We start from the raw sequence: 22,057 nt of genomic DNA, 5'->3' as shown, positions 1-22,057 counted from the left end.
TAAGGAGGTTGGGGAGACAAAGGGAGAGATGTAGCCAGATCAGGCCCTGTAGGTGCCATAACGCCTTTTGGCTTATATTCTAACTGGTATGGGAGCCATAGCAGGTTCTTGAGTAGAGTAGGGATGTGAGCTGACTTGTTTTGACAGACTCACTGGCTGCTGTGAGTTTAGGTTGAAGGAGGTCAAAGCTGGAAGTGGGAGACCCACTGGGGTGAGATGTGACCCAAACCGGGGTGGTGATATTGGAGGTATAAGAAGTGTTAAGAGTCTGCCTCTATTTTGAAAGTAGAGCCAATAGGATGTGCAGCTGCTGTTGGGCATAGGGTGTGAGAAAGGAATCGGAAAGGATTTTGCTACAGAAACCCCTAAATGGCTTCCCATTGACTTGGGATAAATTCTTGACTCCTTTTCCAGGTCTGATATGCACCGGCCCCAGCTGGCTTCTCTGACTACTCCATCTGCCCATGCCACTCCTTGGTGGTAGCTCAAACGTCCCTACCTCTCTAAGTAAGAATTTCCCCAGACATTGCAGCGCAACACGCTTCATGTTTTGGGGCCTTCCTTGGTCTGTTAATGGTGTTTTGGTTTGTTTGTTTTGGTTTTAAATTTATCTATCTTCTTTTTGTTTTTGTTTGTCTCCTTCCCTACAATATAAACGCCATGGGCCAGAAACATTCTGCCTGACCACTTGCTTTGTAAAGTCGTCATGAACACGTGAAGAATGCCTGCACCCATGTAGTACCGGCTTATTCATGTGAGTTGCCTATAGTTGTCTCAGCACCTGCAAGGTAAGCATTGTTCTCACTGTTCTATAAGGGAGGAAAGTCTGCCCAGAGAGGTTATATTTGGACCTACCCAAGGGCACACCTAGTTCTAGGAAGCCACAGAAGCGAAGTTTGAACTTGGGCCTATGGGTTCCAGAGCTTGTGCTGCCCCTTCCCAGGCCTTCCCGTGCTCTGAGGGTTCAGTGGCTGAACTTGATGCTTAGGTGGGCACGGCGGAGGGGGGGGATGGGTCGGGGGTGGCCGGGCTTGTTGAATGATCAAAGGTGAGGTCTGCCATCCTAGAGGCCGCCTACAAGCATATTTGGAAGAACAACGTGTCTACCGCTCGGCCTTCGAGTACCATAATTAACGTCTAGGGTACACATTTAGTTTAAAAATAAAACCTCACCCCCCCACCCCGTCCCACCCCACTTCCCAGCCCGTGCAGCCCCCACCTGACTCCATCACCCGCCTCTGTCCCTGCCCTGCACCGACTCGCGGTCGCCCTCCCCAGTGTGAACAGGTGTCGCAGGGCCGCCCCCGACTGGACCCCGGCCGGGGTGGCTGCGGTCGCGGAAAAGCGCACGCACCTGGCTCGGGGCCCCTGGCTTCCAGCCCAGAAACTGCCTCACTGTGTGCTCTCGGGCAACCCCCTTCGCACGCTCCGCCCCCGTGCCTTAGTTTCCCCAACGGTCAAGCCCGGTCCCGGCAGCTCTACAGGTAACACACCTGCTTCCGGGACTTGATCGGCCCCCGGGCCCCGCGGGGTGCAAACCCGGCGCCCGACCCCGCGCCCCCGCGGAGCCCCGGCGGCCGGCCCCAGGGGGCCGGGGCCCCAGGCAGAGCCGCGGGGACCTCGTGCGGCGGCCGCCTCGCCGCGGGCCGGCTCCGGGGGGCGCCCGCTGGAGGGCGCGGCCGGCGCGTGGGGCGCGGGAGGGCGGCGGCGGCGGCGGCGGCGGGGGGCGGAGACGCGGAGCGGCTTCCGCTCCCGCGCCTCCTGCCTCCTCCCCCGTCGTCCTGGTCCGCGGCGCCCGAGGGGGGAGGCGGCAGGCGCCCGGAGCCGCGCGAGGAGCCGCGGCCGCCGCGCCATGGAGCCCGAGTGAGCGCGGCGCGGGCCCGTCCGGTTCCGGACAACATGGAGGCGGCGCCGCCCCGGCCTCGGCCGCCGCCGCTGCTGCTGCTGCTCGCGCTCTGCTGCAGCCTGGCCCCCGCCGCGGGTAGGTGGGCGCGGGCCGGAGGGACAATGGCCCGGCCGCCCGGGCGGCTCGGCCGCCCCGCGGCCAAGTGCGCGGCGCCGCCTCGGAAGCGACTTTGGAAGTTGGGGGCGAGTTGGGGCGCGCGCCGCGGGTCCCCGCCGCCCCCCTGCCGCGCCCGCTGCCCGGGGGCTGCGCGCGGGCCCTTTGTCTAGCCCGCCCGAGCCCCTCCCGGGGAAGCCGGGTCCAGTCCCGCGTCCCTGGCCGGCGAGGAGGGCGCGCGGGCGGCGTCGACCCCGCCAGGTGCGGCGCGGGCGGGTCCTCACCTGCCCGGCCCCCGGGGCGCGCTCGGAAGTGCGCCCGCCCGAAGCCCGCCGGCCGAGGCCGTGCGGGGACCGGGGGGGACCCCGGCCCGCGGGCACGCACGGAGCGGGGACTTTCGTCCCGGAGGCAGGCCTTGCCGCCCTGTGTCGGGAACTCCTTCCCGACCCTGTTTCCGATGGCCGCGCGGCCGGCCTGCGAGCTCCGGGAACTGATTTAAATTGCAGAGAAAGTTCTGAACCGGGCGCCGGGCGGCCTGGCCTGTGGCGCTACCCCTTTCACCTGAGTTGCTGTCGGTTTCCAAACGGACTGACACCTGCCAGGTGCCCGGACGACCCGTCTGGCCGCTGGGGCCCCAAACAGTGACACCCGGCCGGTGTCCACCCCGGGCGCCGGCTGCGTGGGGCCGCCTCGGGGTGACGTGGTCCCAGCGCGCGGCGTGGGGCCTCAGCTGGACACCCAACCTTTGGGAGATCGGGGACTGGAGACCTTTCTCTCCAACTTTTGGTGTGTCCCAAGGGGTGGAGTTGAGGTCAGGAGGACTCAGGAAACGAAGCGCCTTGTGAAAAGCTACACATGTTCTTTTAATTTGGAGATTGCCATGTGGTTTTTGAAGCAAGCCTCTCGCTACCTAAATCATTCTCTTCCGACGTGAGTGTTTTGTTTTTCTGGAGTGTGGCTGGCCAAGTGGACACGGGAGTGCGAGTCCTGTGCTCTCCAGGCTGCTGTTCTGCTGCGGGCGGTTGCGGGTGGGTGGGGGGCGGCTCCGGTCCCTTTGTCTGGGCCTCTTTAAGGCAAACAGCTGTCTCCCTGAATATTTCCAGTGTGGACACTGCAGGGAGGTGTCCTGGCCTGGCTCTGTGGTCACATTCCCAGCGCTGCGGCCCCTCCATTGAGGTTTGGGGAGCGGAGAGGGGGTAGTTTCCTCAAGTCCTCTCCCCTCCCAGCCCAAGCCCGGAGACTCTTGACGGTTTCACCCCAAATTTGCCTGTGTCTCGGGAGCGTGTTTACATTCTTGGCCCTGTCTGATACGAGCAAAACAAGGTGACGACAAAACAATGACAGTATCTGGGTAGTTCAGGCCAACCCTGCTCCTTCTCTTTCCGGAAATGCCTGGATCACGGAGGCAAAAGGGTTTTTTTTGGGAAGATGTTTGTTTTAAAGGTGGGGTTTCTCAGCCGGCTGCGTTGCTGTTCACTGTGTTGCAGTCTTGGATTTCCTGGACCTTTGGGGTGATGTTGCTGGGCTCCAGTGCCTGTCCTGCGGTTCGAGCCCCCAAGGAGAAGGAATCACATCTGTGGAGTTCAGTTGTGCAGGAGGCAGAAACAGACTCGATTATTTTAACTTTAGAAAGCATGTCGACGCGAGGTTTTTAGAGCACCGGCTGATGTGGAAATCTGGTCCTGAAATGGGACGAAAAGGAGGGATCTTGCTGCAGAACTCTTTTGACTGTTCTTGACATGTCATGTCCCTGATCTCTGTGTTAGATTTATGCCACAGTCCGGAGTGGAGCCAGTAAGTTGGTAGCTAATTATTTTTCCTGATTGCTTCCTGTTGCCATTTGAAGCGGTGAGCCCACGGAAATGCCTTTGTTCTAGTGGTCCCGGTGCTGGGAATGGCCTGCCCCAGCCCCACGGCTCAGGCCTCTCCCTTTTAGCTGCACAGAACTTGCTCCAGGACTGCCCCCTGGGTGGTTACTGCAGATGCTTACTGCCTGGCCCACGGGGAGGGCCCGGCAGGTGGGTACTGAGTTAACTAATTGCTGCGGAGAGTCCGCTGAGAGTTCCCCTAAAGGACCCTCTGCTTCCCAAAGCAGGGCCCACGTGCCTTGAACCCTCCCGTTCAGTTCCAAGAATTTACCCAGTGTACCCACATGATCCAGCATTTGCTGTGGAGATCCCGTCGTATTTGGAACCCGTTTAATTTCAGCTGCACTGTGTCACCGCTCAGGCATTTAGCAGAATTTGCACACGGGATGGGGGTGTGTGCAGTTAGGTGAGGACTCAGCGTGCCTTCCTGCCCCACAGCTTGGGCTTGCCAGGGCCGAGGGCGGGGGCTTTGGGGTCAGACCACTTGGGTCGAGAGGCTCAGTACCTGTTTGACTTTGGACACCTTACGTAGCTTCTTTGTATTCTGTGTCCTCACCTGGTCCCCCCACCCCCCAGCCAACATGGTCCGGAACGTTAAATGCTGCCTGGGAAACCCTTAGCACCATTCCTGGCCCGGGTGAGGAACCGGTGGTGGCAGAGCTGCAGTGCCTGTTGTGTAATGGGGTCCTTGATCTTTCTGCCTGGAAGGTCTAGAAGCTATTATCACACAGTCCGGATTTTTCTACTGTGTGGGACCTTGGACCTCTAGCCCGCTGTCTGACTTGTTTATCGCTGCAGCACTGGGTGAGGGTTCTTGTGGTGGTTAACAGTGTGGGCAGAGCCTTGCTTGTCGGGGGAGCTTGGGCAGCTGACTCCACCTTTGTGTACCCTAGTTTTCTCTTCTGTAAAATGGGTATAACAATGCTTCCTCCCAATAGTTCAGTGAGTTGACGCGTGCCTGTATCAGGTCTTATTATTGTTGCTGCTACTCTTGGTGCCTGGTGCAGCCCTGGGGAGAGAATGGGACGGAATGGCAGAGGAGGCCCGGGCCTTTGCTGTCGGGGTGTCCGGTTGACGGAAAGGCAAACAGAAGCTGACTGTGCAGCTCTGGGAGAGGTGGGCTCAGTCCCAGAGCCCTGTCCTCGAGAACTGGCGGGTCTCTGCTGAAAGAGGCCGGATCGCGCTGCAGAGTCTGGACATGGTCCAGAGAGCGATGGAAGCTTCCGGAGACTTTAGTTGGAGGAGGGGGATAGGAAACGCAGGGGAAACGTGTTGAATTGATTTTTTTTTTTTTAAATTGAGGTGAAAATCACGTAACATAAAATTAACCATTTTAAAGTATACCATTCAGTGGCATGGAGTACGTTCACAACGCTGTGAAAGTTCCCCTTCTGTCAAGATAAAAACATTTCCATCACCCCAGAGTAAAACCCTGTACCCATTCAACCATAACTTCAACGACTTCCCATCCGCCGATCCCACGAATCGGGGTCTCTGTGGACTTGCGTGTTCCGGACGCTTCGTGTACAGGGAATCATAGGCTGTGTACAGGGAGTCATAGGCTGTGTACAGGGAGTCATAGGCTGTGTCCAGGGAATCATAGGCTGTGCTGCCTTCTGCGTCTGGCTTATTGAGCGGGATGCTTTCGAGGTGCGTCCACGCTGTAGCACTTGTCACTGCTCCGCTCCTTTCACGGCTGAACAGCCTTCCGTCACGTGGAGAGAGCACATTTGCTCATCCGTCCACCTGCTGATGGGTTGACCTTGCTTGAGTACTTCTCCCAGTGGGCACGGGATGGGAGCCGGTTGTCCTTGCGGGGTTTGGACAGTGGAGGCTGTTTAAAGCTGGGCCGGGGACGTGAGCAAATTAGCTTCAGAGCTGGGAGAGCCGGGCCAGGGGACAAGCTAAGGGCCCAGGGCTGGCCTCTGGCAGGGGAGGGGCGCTGGGAGGTGGACTTAATGCCATGTTCATAATTACAGAAGCCCTGGGAGGAACTGGACATCTGCGGTTTCGGAGGCCTCTGGGCTGGTCACTTACCACGCTCTCAGAATGGGGAGCCTCTGACGGAAGCAGGGGGCCACATGCAGCCCCTTCCCCTGCTGGGCCTGGGACACATTTGTGCAGGAAGCAGTGACCTCTCTGCTCTGCAGGCATCCTGGTGACAGAGTGGTTCCAAGCGCTGCTGACAGCTGTGGGCGGCAGAGGCACAAAGAGCCGGCCCCCTGGGCCCACCCGCCGCTGCGGGCTGCTCTCTGCTTTCTCTTCAGCTCAGGAAGTGGTGGTCTGCTAACTCTTGGCCTCAGTTTCCTCATCCACAAAATGGGGACGATGGCGTGTACCTTGCAGGGTGCTGGCTGGGGTTCAGTGAGGAGGAAGCTGAGGCGGGCCATCATGGGAAGGACGTGGTGGCAGGGGGAGTCCTGCCCTAGGCGGCCGTTTCCTTTTAAAAGAGTCCGAGGGTCAGAGTCCCAGACACCATCTTCCAGTGGGGGACTGGGAGAGGGGAGGGGTGTTGTGGGCGTGTTGACCTCAGGCTCCAGCAGTGGTGGCAGCTGCCTGGGGCTGGAACCTCAGGGTCTGATCGTATCTGTGCCCAGGGTCACATGTCCGCTGTCCTCTGTCCCCCTGACTCAGGATCTCTTTTGCCCAGGACCTTGGGAAGTTGTCCTGGTGACATCGCCTGTGAGCCCTTTTGCAGGGCTGGGAGATACTGTACTTGCTGGGTATTTTCTTATTTTCTTGGTTGGTATTTGATTCAATGTAGATTTTTTTCAGTGCTTTCAGTTTGCCTGCATGTAGTTTTTCTAGTGGTTAAACTGAAGCCAGGAGGTGCCTCATCTGCCCACCCCCGGGCCCCACTGCCCTTTCTCTGCTGGGCCTGGGCCGTGTGGCTTCCCCGAAGGCCCAGCCGGCTCCACCCTTACCCCTCTGGGACCCTGCACTCTCAGGTCTGGAGTGTGGCCTCCTGAGGCTGTGGCAGGCCCCAGCTCTGCCATCCCGGCCTGCTTTTTCCCACCCTTAAGTATACAATTTAAGAGCGGCATTAAGTACAGTCACAATGTTGTGTGACTGTCACCACCATCTGTTTCCAAACAAAATTTTTAGCACCCCAAACAGAAACCGTATCCATTAAGCAGTCACTCCCCAGTTCTCACTCTACCCCCAGCCGCTGGTAACCTCTGTTCTTCTCTTCTGTGTCTGTGAATTTGCCTTTTCTAGGTATCTCATATTTGTGGACTCACATGATGTTTATCCTTTCGTGTGTGGCTTATTTTAATACTTTGTTTATCCATTCACCTGTTGCTGAACACGTGGGTTGTTTCCACCTTTGGCTATTGTGAAATGCCACCGTGAACACGGGTGTGCAGGCATCTGTATGAGTCCCTGCTTTCACTTTCGGGGGATATACCCAGAAAAGTGAAATTGCTGGATCACACGGCCATTCTGTGCTTAATTTTTGAGGAACGTGAAACTGTCTTCCATAGCAGCTGCACCATTTTACATCCCCGTCAGCAACACACAAGGGTTCCAGGTTCTCCCCATCCTGGCCAGCGCTGGTTATCTTCCCTCTGTTCGGTCCTCACCAGCCTAGCAGGTGTGAAGTGGTGCCGCACTGTGGTTTTGACTTGCAGTTTCCTGGTGGCTTATGATGTTGAGCATCTTCACACGTGCTTGTTGGCCACTTTCTTTTACAAATATGTGTATTTTAAAATGCAAGACCTACATGAATACCTATAAACAGCTTAGACCCTTAACTGCGTGGTACCTCTTTCTGGGAAGACCAGTGTCCTGGTCAGAGATGACCACACCTTCAGCACGTAGTTTAGCGTGTTATTTTTGTTTTGAACGTGTACTCGTATTTTTAAAAGCTAAGTAGTATTTTGTAGGACGGGCACACCGTATTTCATGGCTTTTACCCGGTTGCGGAGCACTTAAGTTTTTCCAGGCTTTAATTGCTATTACAGGGCGTGACACAGTGAATAACGTTGCATATGCATCTGTGCACGTGCATACAAGCATTTTTGTAGGATACCTTCCTTGTCAAAGAGTATGTTCATTTATACAATATTTTTTTAAATGAGTTAAGATCATGTGTTCTTTTATTTATTTGTTTGTTTTTTGGCTGTGTTGGGTCTTCGTTGCTGTGTGTGGGCTTTCTCTAGTTGCGGCGATCGGGGCCTACTCTTCGTTGTGGTGCGTGGGCTTCTCATTGCGGTGGCTTCTCTTGTTGCGGAGCACGGGCTCTAGGCGCATGGGCTTCAGTAGTTGTGGCATGTGGGCTCAGTAGTTGTGGCTCACGGGCTTAGTTGCTCTGCGGCATGTGGGATCTTCCTGGACCATGGCTCAAACCCATGTCCTCTGCGTTGGCAGACGGATTCTTAACCACTGCGCCACCAGGGAAGTCCCATTTATACAATTTTAAAGATACTGACAAATTCCTCCAAAAAGGCTGCAACAATTTATACCCTACCAGGCATCTCTGAGGGTACATACTTTTCCTTCTCCTTTCGGTGCTGGGAATCACCAGATTCTATTTTTAAAAATCAATTTGGTTAAAAATTATAACACATTTTGGTTTGCACTTCCCTTCATTACTGGCTTATGTGCAAATTGCCTACTCTTATCCTTGGCCCATTTTCCTGTTGAGTTGCTTATCCTTTTCTTATTGATTTGTAGGAACTTTTTATTTGGTGTGGACATTCATTCTTTATTATATTTGTTCCAGATTTTTCTTCTGATCTGTAGCTAGTCCTTCATCCTTGTTTCTGGTGGTTTATTATGACGAAGACATTAGAAAGTTTCATGTAACAAAACTCAAGTCTTTTCTCTTATGGGTTCTGGGTTCCATGCCTTGTTTCTCTACCCCGAGACTATAAATACATCTTCCTTTATTTTCTTCCAAGACTGTTATTATTTTGTTGTTTTATATTCAGACATTATTCTGTTTTTTCGGTTGGGAGGAGGAATATGGTATGAGGTAGGGATCTGAACTGTCCCCCCTGTAAGTGGATAGGGAGTTGATGGCATGGCCTGTCCCGTCCTCATTCATTTAAAATGCCACTCTTTAACTTGCAGTGTCTGCAGGTGCTTGGCTCCTTATTCTGGAACCTTCTGTCCTGCTCTCTTGACCTGTGGCTGTCTTTCTGTACCAGCCTGCTGCTGTGTTAATTTCCATAGCATCATAGTATATTTTGAGGTCGACTGTGCAATTACCCCTTCGTCGCTCTTCTCGAAAAACTGTGTTGACTCTTCTTGTGCATTTATTCTTTGGGGATAAACTTCAGAGTCAGCCTGTGAGGTTCTGTCCTTTGATCCGGGGACAGTAAACGGTGACATTCAACAGGTGTCGGAGGGCTGGACTTCAGAAGTGGCCTCTGACCAGGCAGGCTGGTCTCCGTGAAGGAAATCCACCTGTGGCTGCCGCGGAGCTGGCCTTCGCATTTTGGGTGCCTCCTGGCATGTGGCGTGTGCTTCAGAGGCGGTGTGTACGCTGGATTGCCTGGGACGCGCCTGCTCCCTGGCTCACGCCAGCGTCTGCTCAGGAAACAGGCTCTAGTGCAGCTAATCCCAGCGCTTGCCCAGAGGCAAATATAATTACTGCGTGAATGATGGCTCCCCTCCCCTCGTTCATTCCAGAGCAAAGTGTGAGCAACTTTAATAATTTCTTCCCTGGGCTGTACCCTGTATTAACCCAGATGGGGAGGCGGTACCTGCCTAGGTAGGTCCCCAAAACTCTCAGGAAATTGCTCAGTGGGCATTAAAGGTCACCTGAGTGCATGGCCCCGGCCCGGACACTTGAGCCCCGGGGGCCTGGGTGCTTTCCAGACTTGCCGTGCGCGGACAGCTGCCACCTGGGACTCCGCCCTGGAAGGAGCAGGCGTTGTCCACGATGGGAGCTGAGGGGATGTCCTCCCCGCAAGCCGGTTGTAGGTCAAGGTGTGTTCTCCAGCTGGCCTTTGTGGGGGAAGCCGTTTCTCTGAACTTTCCCCAGAGTGAGCTTGGTTCCCCGAAGGAGACTGAATGCGGGGAACCGGGGTGCGGCAGGCGTCCGTCTTAGCCCCGCTGGATTCCTCTTTACTCAGGCCGGAAGCGGGGAGCACTTTGATGACCGTCCGTCCTCTGCTGTCCAGATTCAGGCCTGTCTCCGTTCCCTCCCACACCCAGACCCCCTGGCTCTGAGGCTTCCCCCTGGGGCCTCCACAGTACCCCATGGAGGACTAGATTCCAGGTGGAGGATTACATCAACTTCTAGTTGGTCTCTGCTTTCTAGAACCTTCCCCTTGCCCGTTTATCTTTCACTCTGGCCAGATTAATTTTTCTCAAACTAGTTTCATCATATCCTTCCCTTTCTAAGAAACACTACACTGGTTTCGTGGTGTCCAGAGTTGGAACTTTTTGGCCCAGTATTCCATGCTGCCACTGAGGATGTGCCTCTGCTGTCCGGGGTGAGCACTTTTCCAGGCAGATCCATCTCCTTGGAGTCCAGAACTTTTCATGGTCTACCCAGCCTGAGAGGGCCTGGGGGACAGATAGTCTTCATCTTCGTCCTTCTGCCTCTGGCCTGGTGTTTGGTGTGTAGTGGACGCTCAGCGTAGCTGCCCTGAGGATTCCCGAGGCCTTGTCTGTCCAGGGAGCGGATAGTTCCCATCCTTACTTCCTCCGGCCCCTGAATCTACAGCGTTGCAAGCTCCCGCCTGCATCCCAAACTCCAGCCTGGCTTTGTTTCCCAGATTGTGAAACAGCTGTCCTGCTACATGACAAAAGGCTTCTGGGGCCAAGTGTGGGACCCCCCCTCCCCCCTCTAGAGCCCATATTTCTGAGGTCTGGATTCTAAGATGGCCTGCAGCAAATAAAGCTGGCCTTTATTCTCCTTCAGGAAACCCAGTGCATCCTAAACGCACTGGACTGCGATGTCCTGTGTCCACGTGACACCTCCCCACCTTCTGCAGCCCGGACTGAGACGTGACAGTGGGGCCTGGCGCCTGCATCCTTCACCCGTCATTTTTATCATCTTTCAAAAAACTGGAGAACATTTTCAGTCACGCAAAACACGTAGAAATAGTGGTACAAGAATTTTTATGCTAAAAAAGGTTTCTGTGCTTTTGAGTTACAACTACAGAGTAGGTAGCTAAGTGATGATATTGTTGATGAACTTTCAGGAGTTTAAGCATTAAGAGGGCATTGCCCTGGGACTTCCCTGCCGGTCCAGCGGTTAAGACTCTGTGCTTCCACTGCAGGGGGCACGGTTTCGATCCCTGGTCGGGGAACTAAGATCCTGCAAGCCGCGCAGCGCATCCAAAAAAAAAAAATTTATTTTTACGAGAACGTTGCCCCTTCAGGGTCGCGCCCTTGAGCATCTGAAGCTTGTTGCAGTCGCGTTGTCACTGCCCGGGTCTCTGCATGAGTTTACTGAGCCCTGGTTGACTCCCGGGGCCCGTGCTGTATTGTGGGTGGGCGGCTCCCGAGCCCGGCCGCCGTGGGCCTCCCACTGCTGCCCTCCCTTTCAAGAGGCTCTTACACCGGTCGTGCCCACCGCAGCCTGGGTCCTTGCCTGGCTCCCTGCTGCAGCTCGTAGGCTGCCCAGAACCCACAAACTGCTGACCGCTTGCTCTGGGTGCCGCCGGGGGGTGGTCTGTGCCGGCTTTCACGGCGTCGTCAGTGTTGGCAGAGTTCTCTCCGAGTGGGGTGTCAGCTCACAGGGCTGAGATGCTGGCTGTCTAGCTCTGCCGGGGCGGGGCTGGGGGCGGTCCAGGGGACCCGTGCGTGTGCCCCCGCCCGGAGAGCAGGGTCCTGGTCACCATGGTGCAGGCGGTGATCTGCCCTCGAGGCAGCCCGCCCCGCACCTCCTTTCAGAAGGCACTGGAGCAGTGAACGGTTCAAGATGTACAGAGGATTGCCCAGAGCCGAAGAGCAGTTTCCATCCTTTTGGCTACCAGGTCTAGCTTTTTAAAACTTTCCCCTTTATTTTGAAGGAGTTTATCCTTCCAAGGAAAGTACATTTGTGAAGTAGTAACCTTTTCTCCTTATTGATCCCAGACACTCACGATCACCAAGCCGGGCTGCTGGGGCTTGCAAGGTTTCCATCAACCTCTCGCCGGGGAGTTTCCATTTGGCTTTTCAGCCGTGAAAGTGCCTCTTGGGGCCAGCACACCGCGTGGCCCCTTGGGCTGTGGGCCCGGACTGGGAATAACTGATTTGGAGGATGAAGCGGGATCTGCTCCAGGATCCAGGAAGGTCGGGCTGCAAGGTGGGCACCGGGCTTCAGGCAGCCCCCTTGCTCTGCTCCACCCACGAGGATCCCAGAAGATGCACTCAGAGCACCTGCCAGGCGAGCCTTTCTCCCCCGGCCTCCTGTGTCTTAACATCACCGGCCTTTCTGGAGCTTCTTGTCTAGGTACCCAGTGCCCCGCCCTGCCAGGATGGAAGGTGGCTGAAGGTGGAACCCTACCCCCCACACCGCCCCCCAGCCCTGGATGCCTAGAGGGTCGTGTTAGGGACTTTGGACCTGTGAAGAGAGAGTTCTCCAGAAACTCTGGGGGTGTAATCACTAGTCTGATCTCACTGCAGTAAGGTTTAAGGAATCTGGATGGCTGGGATCTCAGGGGATGTTGTATTTTCAGTGGGGAACTGGACATGGTTAGGGTTTTTCCGGACTTCCCTAGCTGGTGTCAGCAGAGCAGGGTGGTGACGCAGATGGGGGGGTGCCCAGTTAGGAACGCGTTCTGATCTGTGAGGGACACCAAGGGACACATTTGGTTCAAGTGTGCCCTGCCCACTCTTTGTAGATGTGAAGAGGACAGGTGGGCCTCGTCTGCCCCTGCCTACCCGTAGCACCTAAGGCCAGCTTGGTCCCTAGTGGACACTCGGGAAGGTCACCCCACCGTGGCACATGTGGCGTGATGTGTTGTCCCCTCCAGCAGCTGTGTCCAGTGCTGGCATCCGAGCAGACCCGCTGTCTCAGGCACCCCTGGACAGAGGACACACTGAGCTCCCGGCCTGCTTCCCTGTCGTTCCCCCCCCACCTTCGGTTTGCTGTGAACAGCTGAGGGAGCTGCTGGAGGAATCCCAGCCGCGAGCCTGGGGGCCCTGGGGGCTGCCCGCCCAGCCTCCCCAGCCTGGAATCCCAGGGCACAGCAGGCCCCTCCCACCTGTTCTGGCTCGGTTCACATTGCTGGCTCGCTCCCAGCTCTGCAGCCTCGAACGAGTGAGCGACCCCTCTGGCCTCAGTTTCCCCACCTGTTGGGGGGTGTGTGGGGGTAATCGTAATGCCACCACATAGACACACCTGAGGATGCAAAGAGGTGAGGCCAGCGCCTGTGGGCCCTCAGTAGTTACTAGCTATTAGGGTTACTACGGCAATCATAATTGTTATTCTCTGGGGCGAGGGCCCTCAGGGGATTCTGGAATCAGGTTCAACTCCAGCTGAAAGGTGGCTGGGTGGGAACCGTCTCAGCTCGGCCCACTCAGTCCATCTCTGATGAGAAGGTGAGTGTTGAGTTGCGTTCATTGCCCCGAGTGGCCTGATGGCTCCAGTCCTGGACTCGCTTCCTTGCCGAGGTCAATCCGGCATTTATTTTGGAGCTGGAAGCCTGGTGGGGTGGGTGCCGGGAACCCTGGGGCTGCGGTCGCAGGTAGAGGTATCTGAGGGCAGCATCTCTCCTGGAACCTGTGCTCTGTTAGAGGCGTGGCCAGGAGGGTGCGGCCAGGAGCTCAACCCCTTCCTCTCCCTCCTCAGAGGATGTTGTCGGAGACCCTGCTTCCTTCTTGCCTGAGCCAGCCTGACCGACCCTCGGGGTCTCCTCTCTCATTGGCTGACCAGCATCCCCCCCCTCCCAGCCCCCCAGCATCGCTGGCCTGCCCGCCCCCGCTTCCTACCCCGTCACCTTCCCCGCTGAAGGCGGACGAGGCAGCCCAGGTGCTGGCTCTTCACCCTCAAACTGAGGTCCCTACTCCATGTGGCTCCCCTCTCTGGGACGTGGACGGTCAGCGCCCTTTACCTTCAGGGTGGAGCCGCTGCTCCTGTGCGGCCCTGAGCCCCCCGCCCTCCCTCCGTACCTGCCCTCTGCACCTGCTCAGGTGGGACCAGCCTCCTCCTTGACCTGGGAGGCTCCCGGCTCTCCTGACTCTGCCGTTGCCTCTGGCCCAGGAGTAATTTAAGCCTCTGGCCCGTGTGCCCGGCACAGAACCAGGCCCCTGGGAGCCGGATGAGCACAGGCAGGCAGGGGCTCCGTCCTCATGGCTGGCCCCGGCCAGCGGTGACTGTACCGGTGAGGGCTGTGAAGGGCCTTCCTTCCCGCGCCTGCTCCCCGGAGGTGCCATCTGGACCCCGTCTTCCTCTGGATCGGTCTCCCTTGCGAGAAAGCATGGAGGCCTCTCTCCCTGAAATGTTTACCTTCTGGAGGGCTATTGCTCCACTCCTCCGACCAGCTCTGGAGGCAGGGAGGTCAGCCTCATCTCCGTGGTCACTGATGAAGCTGAGGGGCAACATGAGTTTGTGGAGTGACCCAGTGATGGGACGCACCCCCTTCCTCCACCCCCAGACTCAAGGCTTTATCATGCAGGAGACACGTAGCTCCACGCTTAGAACCCCTGAGGCCCCCCAGAGCCCAGGTGGTCCTTGTGAGGAGGGTTCGGGGCGGGGAGGGAGCGTGGACTTGGGCTCTTGGGTTGTTGGGTGGCTACAGATGGGTGCACAGGAACGATTGTCTTCCCTGCCCACCCCGGCAGGTGGGAACCCGGGGTGGGAGCCCCAGAGAGAAGCAGGAGGCGCTGTTGGCCACCAGCCGGTTCGGGCTCGCCCTCCGGAGCAGTGTCCCGCTCTCTGGGCCCTGCTCCCTCTGCCTGAGAAGGAGGGGCAAGGAGCATCGGGCTGCAGCACGCATCTGTGCTGCCCGAGGACAGAGGGGTTGTCCTGGGACACACGAGGGGACCCAGACAGAGGCCGAGGGGCCGCGATCCTCCTGGGACGGTCACGGCAGTGCCTCAGGGGGCGGTCTCCCCCTGTCTGGATGCTGCCCCGGTGTCTAGCCCTTTTGCAGAGAGTCCTGGGGTCATTCAATGGCCCCATGAGGTAAAACGAACGGATTTCAAGTGTGGAAAGAACCTGAGCGCTTTGATCTCTCGTCGTTGATTGGCTGAGTGTGACTTTGGTCACCTTGTGCCTCACTCTCCTGGTCCATAAAATGGGGTGATGGCAGCCCCACCTCCTATGAGGACCAGGTGACATCAGGTGTGACTGACTCACGTGCTGTGGTCAGATGTGGGGAAGTGAGAGGCATCCAGGCCCAGGGACTGAGCGAGGGGCTGGGGGAGGGGAGGAGGGGGGCTCCTCCAGGTTTTCTCTTTGGTGAAACCTGCTCCGTCTTTGCCTACCTGTCTGCAGGGTCCCCAGCGCGCTGCACGAGCTCAGCTGGGGCCCCGCGAAACCCTAATCGTGGGCTTCTTCACGTTCTTATGAACCTCCAGACCTGATGCCCAGCTTGGTTCCAGAAATAATCAGTGTGCTGGTCCTCGGCGCTGGACTTCACAGGCAGCCCACAAACTCACATAAATATGTGGAATTGAAAACTGACAGCTCCTCAGAGAATGTCAGCGTCCTGAGAAGCTTCAGCAGGGGCCGGGGGCAAGAGGTTTGAGTTTTCTTCTATCTGATGGTTTTCGTCTGTCCCCTTCTGTCTGTGGGACTAGGTGTCCTGAGCCCGAGGTCCTGTTGGCTCCTGGGGGTGTCTCTGGGTCCTGGCACCCAAGTGGCGGCTTTTTTCCTGGAGCAGAAGATCATTGGAAAACAGAGCCTCCCCATTTTGCCCCAAAAGAAGGAGATTTTGTGAATGATGGTCAACTTGGCACGTCCTTATTATCATTATTTTTTTGCTACACTTAAAGAAAAGCTGGTACAAAGGTATGTTTGTTTCTGAAGCGTGTTTCCTTTCCCAGATGTTCTTTTCTGCTGATTCCAAAATGCATTCTGAGCTCACCTCTCCAGTTTCCTCTCTGTGGGGCAGAACAATGAGGTCTCTGTAACCACACGGGGAACACGTCGCCTTCCTTGCCAGTGGGCATGGGGGGAGGTGGGATGATCCCACCTTCCCCCACCTCGGTGGAAATGACCAGTCTGTGCCAGCCTGGTGAGAGGCCCTGGCTGACTGCTGGAGGCCGGGCGGTCTGCTTGCTTGTGGGGGGGGATTTGAGGGTTGGGACTTAGAGGCACAGGAGCCTGCACCTTTGTCCCCAGTCCTTGAGTTAACCGCGTGGGCTTCGCACTAAATTCTTGTGTCTGCATTGCGTTTGTGGACCCTGGGACTTGGTACTGTCTCTCTTACCAGGCATCGATCCGGCCCCTTTCCTCTTCTTTTTGTCTTGTATCCAATACCAGTCCTGTGCCAAGGGCAGGTCTCCAGGACACAGTGCAGATGCAGAGTTGGCTGGAGAGCCAGGTAGAACCAGGTGGGGCATCACCATGAGCCCAGGGGATTCAGGCCCTCCTCCGCTGCTTGGCCTCTCGCTTCGTTACTGGAGACACGGGGTGTGTGTGCTCCTTGGGGGAGCTGTGAACCACACGGAGGCATGTGCGCGCTCACACACACACACACGTGTGCGCACACACGGTACCCTTAGAAGTTCCTCCTTGCTTGAGTCCCAAGGACAGCTAAGTGACCCTGAAAGCTTGCACTTAGGGCAGTTCTGATGCTGGTCTCCATTAAGAACGACCCCTATGGATCCCTGTATTTGAGGCCTGCATTTAACGAAAATCTTTATTTTTTGGTCAATACATCCTGCCTCAGAACACCCGAGATAGACATCTCTAGACGTGATAGATCAAAATAGCTCACATTTATTGGAAACTCAGTGCACCAGGCAGGTTCTGAGATGTTCATCGATTGACGCATTGAATCCTTCCGGCCTCTGTGGGGGCGGGATGCCATCAGACCCCATCACACAGGTGAGGAAGCTGAGGCCAGGAGGGCCTGGGGAGCTCTCCGGGTCATACAGGGACTGCAGGGGGCAGGCTGAGGCTCCAGCGCCCACCTCTTCATTGCTGTTTGAATTGGCTAACGATCCACAGTGCATTTAAACAAGCGTGGCGCTGAGCCCTCGGTGCTGACAAGGAAACAGGCCTGGAGGGGGCAGTGCCGTGAGAACCCCTCTCCGGGGTGGCCCGCCTCCTGTACAAACCTGGGGTGCCACCTGGGGCCTGTTTAGGTTGGGGCCTCGGGCCTTCGGCTGAAAGCCACTGACTTGCCTTCTGCCAGAATGGACAGGCGTTGTCATCCTCCAGGGCCCGAGTCAGTCCCCATCCCAAGACCTGTCTCTCCATCTTTGCCGTGGCCTTGGGCCGCTCCCGGGAGCCTGGCAGGCCAGGAGCCATGGAACCAAAATGGTATGTAATCAGAATGCTATATTTTGTCGAAAATAAGAATGTTAGGAATGGGCTGGTTTCTGGCAAGTCAAACTGGGACTCTGAAATACATATTTTTCCTGCTCTGCCCTGAACCTAATTAGTGAGAACGCACATGGGCAGACATAAATCAAATGTCATATTCCCTGAAAACTTGTCCTAGGTATCACTGAGTGGGTAACATCCCGCCGTTGCTGAATTAGGGCTTGCAGAGTGAGTGCATGTGTGGGGGTGTGTGTCGGGGTGTTTGTGGGTGCAGGGGAGGGAGGGAGGGACAGAGGTGCCTGAGGTGAGCCCTCACCACCTGTTTCCTTCCCTCTCAGACCCCTGGGCCTCTGCTCCCAGCCCCCCCAGCCCTATCTGCACCTGCACAGCCACTGCAGGGGAATATATATATTTGCCCAATTAAAACATAATTATGGGGGAAATGGCTTTCATGGAGAAGCGCTTTCCCTTGCAGGAAAATCTCCGCTGTGCAGTGTTGCGTAGACCCCGGCTTCCACCACCGATGGGCTACAGTAATGGACTCGGTTTTGGGAAAGGCCATCTGTCTCTGCTGACTGGCCCTGGCGTGGGATGTGTCCTCCCCTCACTGGTGTTCGGACTGGACTCCAAACAGTAGTTGTGAACCAGCTCTGGGTGGCCTGTGGGCCGGATGCGCACACTCGGCCTGGGGGTCCCAGTCAGTTGGGTCACCGGTTCTGTGCTGCGTTGGTCGTGGAGGGTGGACCGATGCCTTGGAGACTGTTGGGTCGTCTGTGTCCCGGGTGGTGTGTTGTAAGCGATTTCCTCGTAACCGGATGGAGGAAGCCCCCCCACCTAGGCTGGCAGCCACCGGCCACAGCCGGAGGGGCTCCTCGTGGCAGCTGCACGTGGGGGGTGAGTGAGGCCCCCCCCCCAGGGAGCCCCGGATCTCGGTGGCCATCAGCCTCCTTGTCCGTGAAAGGCGGGGGAGGCAACCGCGGGGTGGAAAGTGAGGGTGCGGAGCTGAGATCACCAACATCCTAGGACCCCAGGTTTTTCAGAACGTATCCCCTGGGCCAAGGGTAGACACTACTTGTGATCAGATACATCTGGGGAGTCCTGGGGCTTAGGAAGTGAACTAGGTTTCTCACTGCGGGACTTCTCAGAGCCTTGAGACTGGTGGTCACGTGCCCCTGTGTCCCCCTCTGCCTAGGCAGCCTTGACAGGTTGGGGAGAGAGGGCGCTGACTGTCCTGCGAGCTGGGTTGTGCCCAGAGTGACACACGGCATCGCCGGCACTGCTTTTCACAGTCACCCTCGCTTTGGGGTGGCTTCTTCAAGCTGTCACCTCTGCATGGCGGCCCTCTCTCTCTCCGAGGACCGTGTGGGATGACCCAGCGTCCTGTTTGAGTCTTAAGGTCAGAGTAAGCTCCCGGCCGTTCTCATCGAGGGATTTTGTGTGAGGAACATAAATGTTCCTGGAGGTACTTGTTGTTGCTTTGGGGCTTTGTCCCCTCACACAGATTTAGTCTGGAGTCCATAGGGTTTTGGGGCAGGGGAGGTGGTGGAGGGAGAAGCCCGGCGCAGGATCGGGGCTCCACCCCCACCCCTGCCAACTGCATGCTGTGTGGCCTTGCTATGTGACCTTGGTGACCCCTGTGCTTTGGACACCTTATCTGCTAAAAAAGGTAGATAAGCTAGCTCCTCCCTCAGCAGGGGGTCATGAGGGTAAGTTGGGCAAAGGTAGAGGGTGGGGACCACACAGCAGGCATTTCTTCCTCTGCCTGGCCCCCTTGAGTCTGTGGTCCCCCGTGGGTGTTGGGCTGGGGGCTGGGCGCTGGTGGTTACCACTTGCAAGGTGGGGGGCTCGGTGACAATCTGATATCATCCCTGGGGTGACCCTGGGCTGGGGGTGACCCTTTGCTGGGTGGGAATTAGGGCCACACGGTCATTCCTGGAACGGGCCAGGTCAGCTGGGTCGGGACCCTCAGGGTAGCCCTTGGGGGCAGTTGGCTGCCCTGACTGACACCCAGGGGTCCCTCTGCAGGCACTGGACCTGGATCAGGTTCTGACCCTTTGTCCCCCAGATCTTCCAGTAGCTACCAAGCCCAGGCTCTTCCCAGAACGGAGGTTCGGTCCTGTCCTCAGCATGGCCAGTGTGCCCTCCTGCCTGCCCTGGGGCCTGAGTGGCCCCGTGTCAGGGCCATAGCCCCCTGTGCAGGGGACAGCCCCCCAGCCCATCTCCCTGTTTCCTGAAGCCCGGGAGGCCCGCGTCCTAAGGTTCTTTGTGCTCTAAGGTGTCGGAAACAAACGACCTCATTTTCTTTTTATCTTTTGCAGCTGAGTTCTTCTTTCCTGCTCCACCCCGCCCCCCCAAACCTGCCCCCCGACCGTTTCCTGTTCACCTGCTTCCCTGACCTTTGAAATGTGGTCCCTGCTTCCCTGACCTTTGAAATGTGGACCCTGCTCGGGAAGCTTGCCGGGGGCCTCTGGGTTAATTACCACCTTCCTATAGGTTGAGTGCGCGCGTGTGCGTGCGTGCGTGCGTGCGTGCGTGCATGTGTGTGTGTGTGTGTGTGTGTGTGTATGTATGTATTAGAGAGACTGGGATGGGGGCTGGGGAACATCAGAAATGGGGGTGACTGAGCTGGAAGGGAGAGGATTGTCTCCAAGCTGAGTTGGGAGCCTGGGCCTGGCTGAGGGTCGGGGTGGTGGGGGGGAACGTGCGGACGGGGGTGGGGTGGGGTGGGGAGGCAGGTGGGGAGGCACTGGGAGCCGGGCAAGTGTGGGCTGAGTGCGGGGAGCAGGGTGAGACCACATGGCTGGGCTGGGATGGGGGTGGGGGGTGGCCTTTGTCCCGCACCCAGCCATGTGCACAGACCTTAGGAAAGCAGGTTGGTGAATCCACAGCTCACCTGTCAGCCCGGGTCGAGCGTAGGACTTCCAGTGTTCCGGAAGTTTCCTCGAGCTCCTTCCCAGCCCTCACCCGTGTGCCCGGCCCCGGGAGCCACGTTCTAGTTGTGTCTGTTCCGAACGCCCCCACCCCTGTGGTCGTGATAAAAGCTCTTTATAACCCGAGCAGCCTTGGTTTGGGAAAAGGCAGGCTGTCCTTCAGAATGGTTTACAGTTGTCTGCCAGTCGTGGCGACATCTGCTACAGATTTGGAGCGAAATCTGGCGTTTCTTCATTACTTGTATGCGAATGGCAGCAACTCAATCGATCATCATCAAGACAGCGCCTGGAGACTTCCCGGGTGGCACAGTGGTTAAGACTCCACGCTCCCAGTATAGGGGGCCCGGGTTCCATCCCTGGTCAGGGAACTAGATCCCACATGTATGCCGCAACTAAGAGCCCGCGGTCTGCAGCTAAAGAGCCCACGTACTGCAACGAAGATCCCGCACACGAAAGATCCCACGTGCCACGACTGAGACCCCGTGCAGCCGAATGAATGAATGAATGAATGAGTAAATTTAAAAAAAAGCACCTGGAATGGGAAGGGTGGACCACGGCCCCTTTGGCAGCCAGCCCTGTTCTGCATGGGGCTGTGTGGGTGACACCCCCATCCCTGCCCTGGGGAGTGGGGTGTGGCCCGCCTGGTGAGGGTACACACAACACCCTCGGGGAAGCGGGGCAGGCTGGGAGGGCTCCCGGAGGACCCAGGCTTTCATCTGGGCCAGGCATAGCCACCAGGGAGGGTTTGGTGGGAGTGGGGGCGGTGAAAGGCTTGGGGGTGGAGAGGGTGGGGTCCGTGCAGGGGAGCCTGGGTGCCTGAGGCCATGGTGGGGGGACAGAGAGAGGAATTTGGGGATATTCCCTGGCTCAGTGGGTTCTGAGATGGCTGGGTGGGGGCTGTGATAACTCAGCCGAGGTGGAAACTGGGGAGTAGAATCATTCCCGGGCGTTCGGAGATGTTATCAGAGATTCATCACTCGGGCTCAACCCTTTCAGGCCTACAAGTTTGAGTTTGCTGAGCTTTCCGTAAAAGGCAGAACATCTGTTCAGTTAAAGGAAACCCAAGATTTTATTATTGTTGTAAATGTCAAGTCTGTCCTTTGGAACATTTAGACCACTGCAGGATGGTGTCACCAAAAAGAGCCTATCTCAGTTGGGTCGAAGCCTGAGATCAAACACGGGGCTCTGTGGCCGGAATTGTGGTCGCTGTAGCTGCACGAGGGCTGCCGTGGCCGCTGCCCCCGCTGTGAGAGCAGCACAGGTGGCGAGGGCCTCCCGGGAGCTGAGGGCAGGGACGGAAGTGTGGGGCGGGGGGCCCTCGGCTTCGAGGAACTTCCCACATTAAAGTGAGCTTGGATTTTTAGTATTGCTTCTCCCTTAATTACGAAAGTTCCGTGAGACACCGAGGTGTGATTTTGCTGAGATGCTACTAATGGTACAGCAGTGACTATTTCCAGCCATTTTAAGGTCTCCGAGCCTCATTCTGGGCCAAGCCGCGTGTGGTTCTGTCATTGCGCTTGGAGGGGAGGGACGGAGCTTTTCTGTGCTCGGAGCTGGGGAGGCTCGTTCGCTTGCACTTTGGGGGACCGCACAGGTTTCTCCTTGGTTCCCATCGTTTTAGCCAGATCAGTGCTTTTCACCCGTTTCCTCTTAGAGGGGACGTGGAGCTTTCCCGCCTGGGGAATGGGGGGGCTTTGTCCCCATCCCAACCCAAGTGTCTTTGAAGTTTCCTGTTTTATCATAAGGTTCACGGGAACTTGGCAGTCTCTCTCTGTTACAGTCATGCTAGTTTCATTTTTTTTTTAACGCTTTGAATTTTATATGAAGCACCTGGGGGTATATTGAGGAAATAATGTGCCAGAATGTATGCCAAAAAAAA

The 22,057-nt window shown here is 56.9% G+C and overlaps 1 protein-coding gene across 13 annotated transcripts in view; it reads left to right on the top strand.

Annotated features, from left to right (window-relative positions):
• The first annotated feature begins 1,744 nt into the window (after positions 1-1,744).
• The window catches only part of LRP5 (LDL receptor related protein 5), a 109,153-nt gene continuing 88,840 nt past the window's right edge, over positions 1,745-22,057 (top strand). For 6 of the 13 annotated variants that reach the window (XR_007478614.1, XR_007478611.1, XR_007478616.1 and 3 more), the window contains exon 1: positions 1,746-1,981. Coding sequence is in view for 8 of the 13 variants with exons in the window: in XM_049712966.1 (XP_049568923.1) it covers positions 1,900-1,981 (82 nt within the window). In the remaining 5 variants the exon portion in view is untranslated. Of the gene's footprint in view, positions 1,982-22,057 lie in introns of all 13 variants that reach the window. The other 7 variants (XR_007478613.1, XM_033402437.2, XM_033402438.2 and 4 more) reach the window with 3 other exon arrangements.

This window comes from Orcinus orca, chromosome 8, assembly GCF_937001465.1.
Source record: "Orcinus orca chromosome 8, mOrcOrc1.1, whole genome shotgun sequence".
NCBI lineage: Eukaryota > Metazoa > Chordata > Mammalia > Artiodactyla > Delphinidae > Orcinus > Orcinus orca.
Note: the sequence above shows the minus strand (reverse complement) of the source record. Positions and strands in the feature narration are given on the sequence as shown.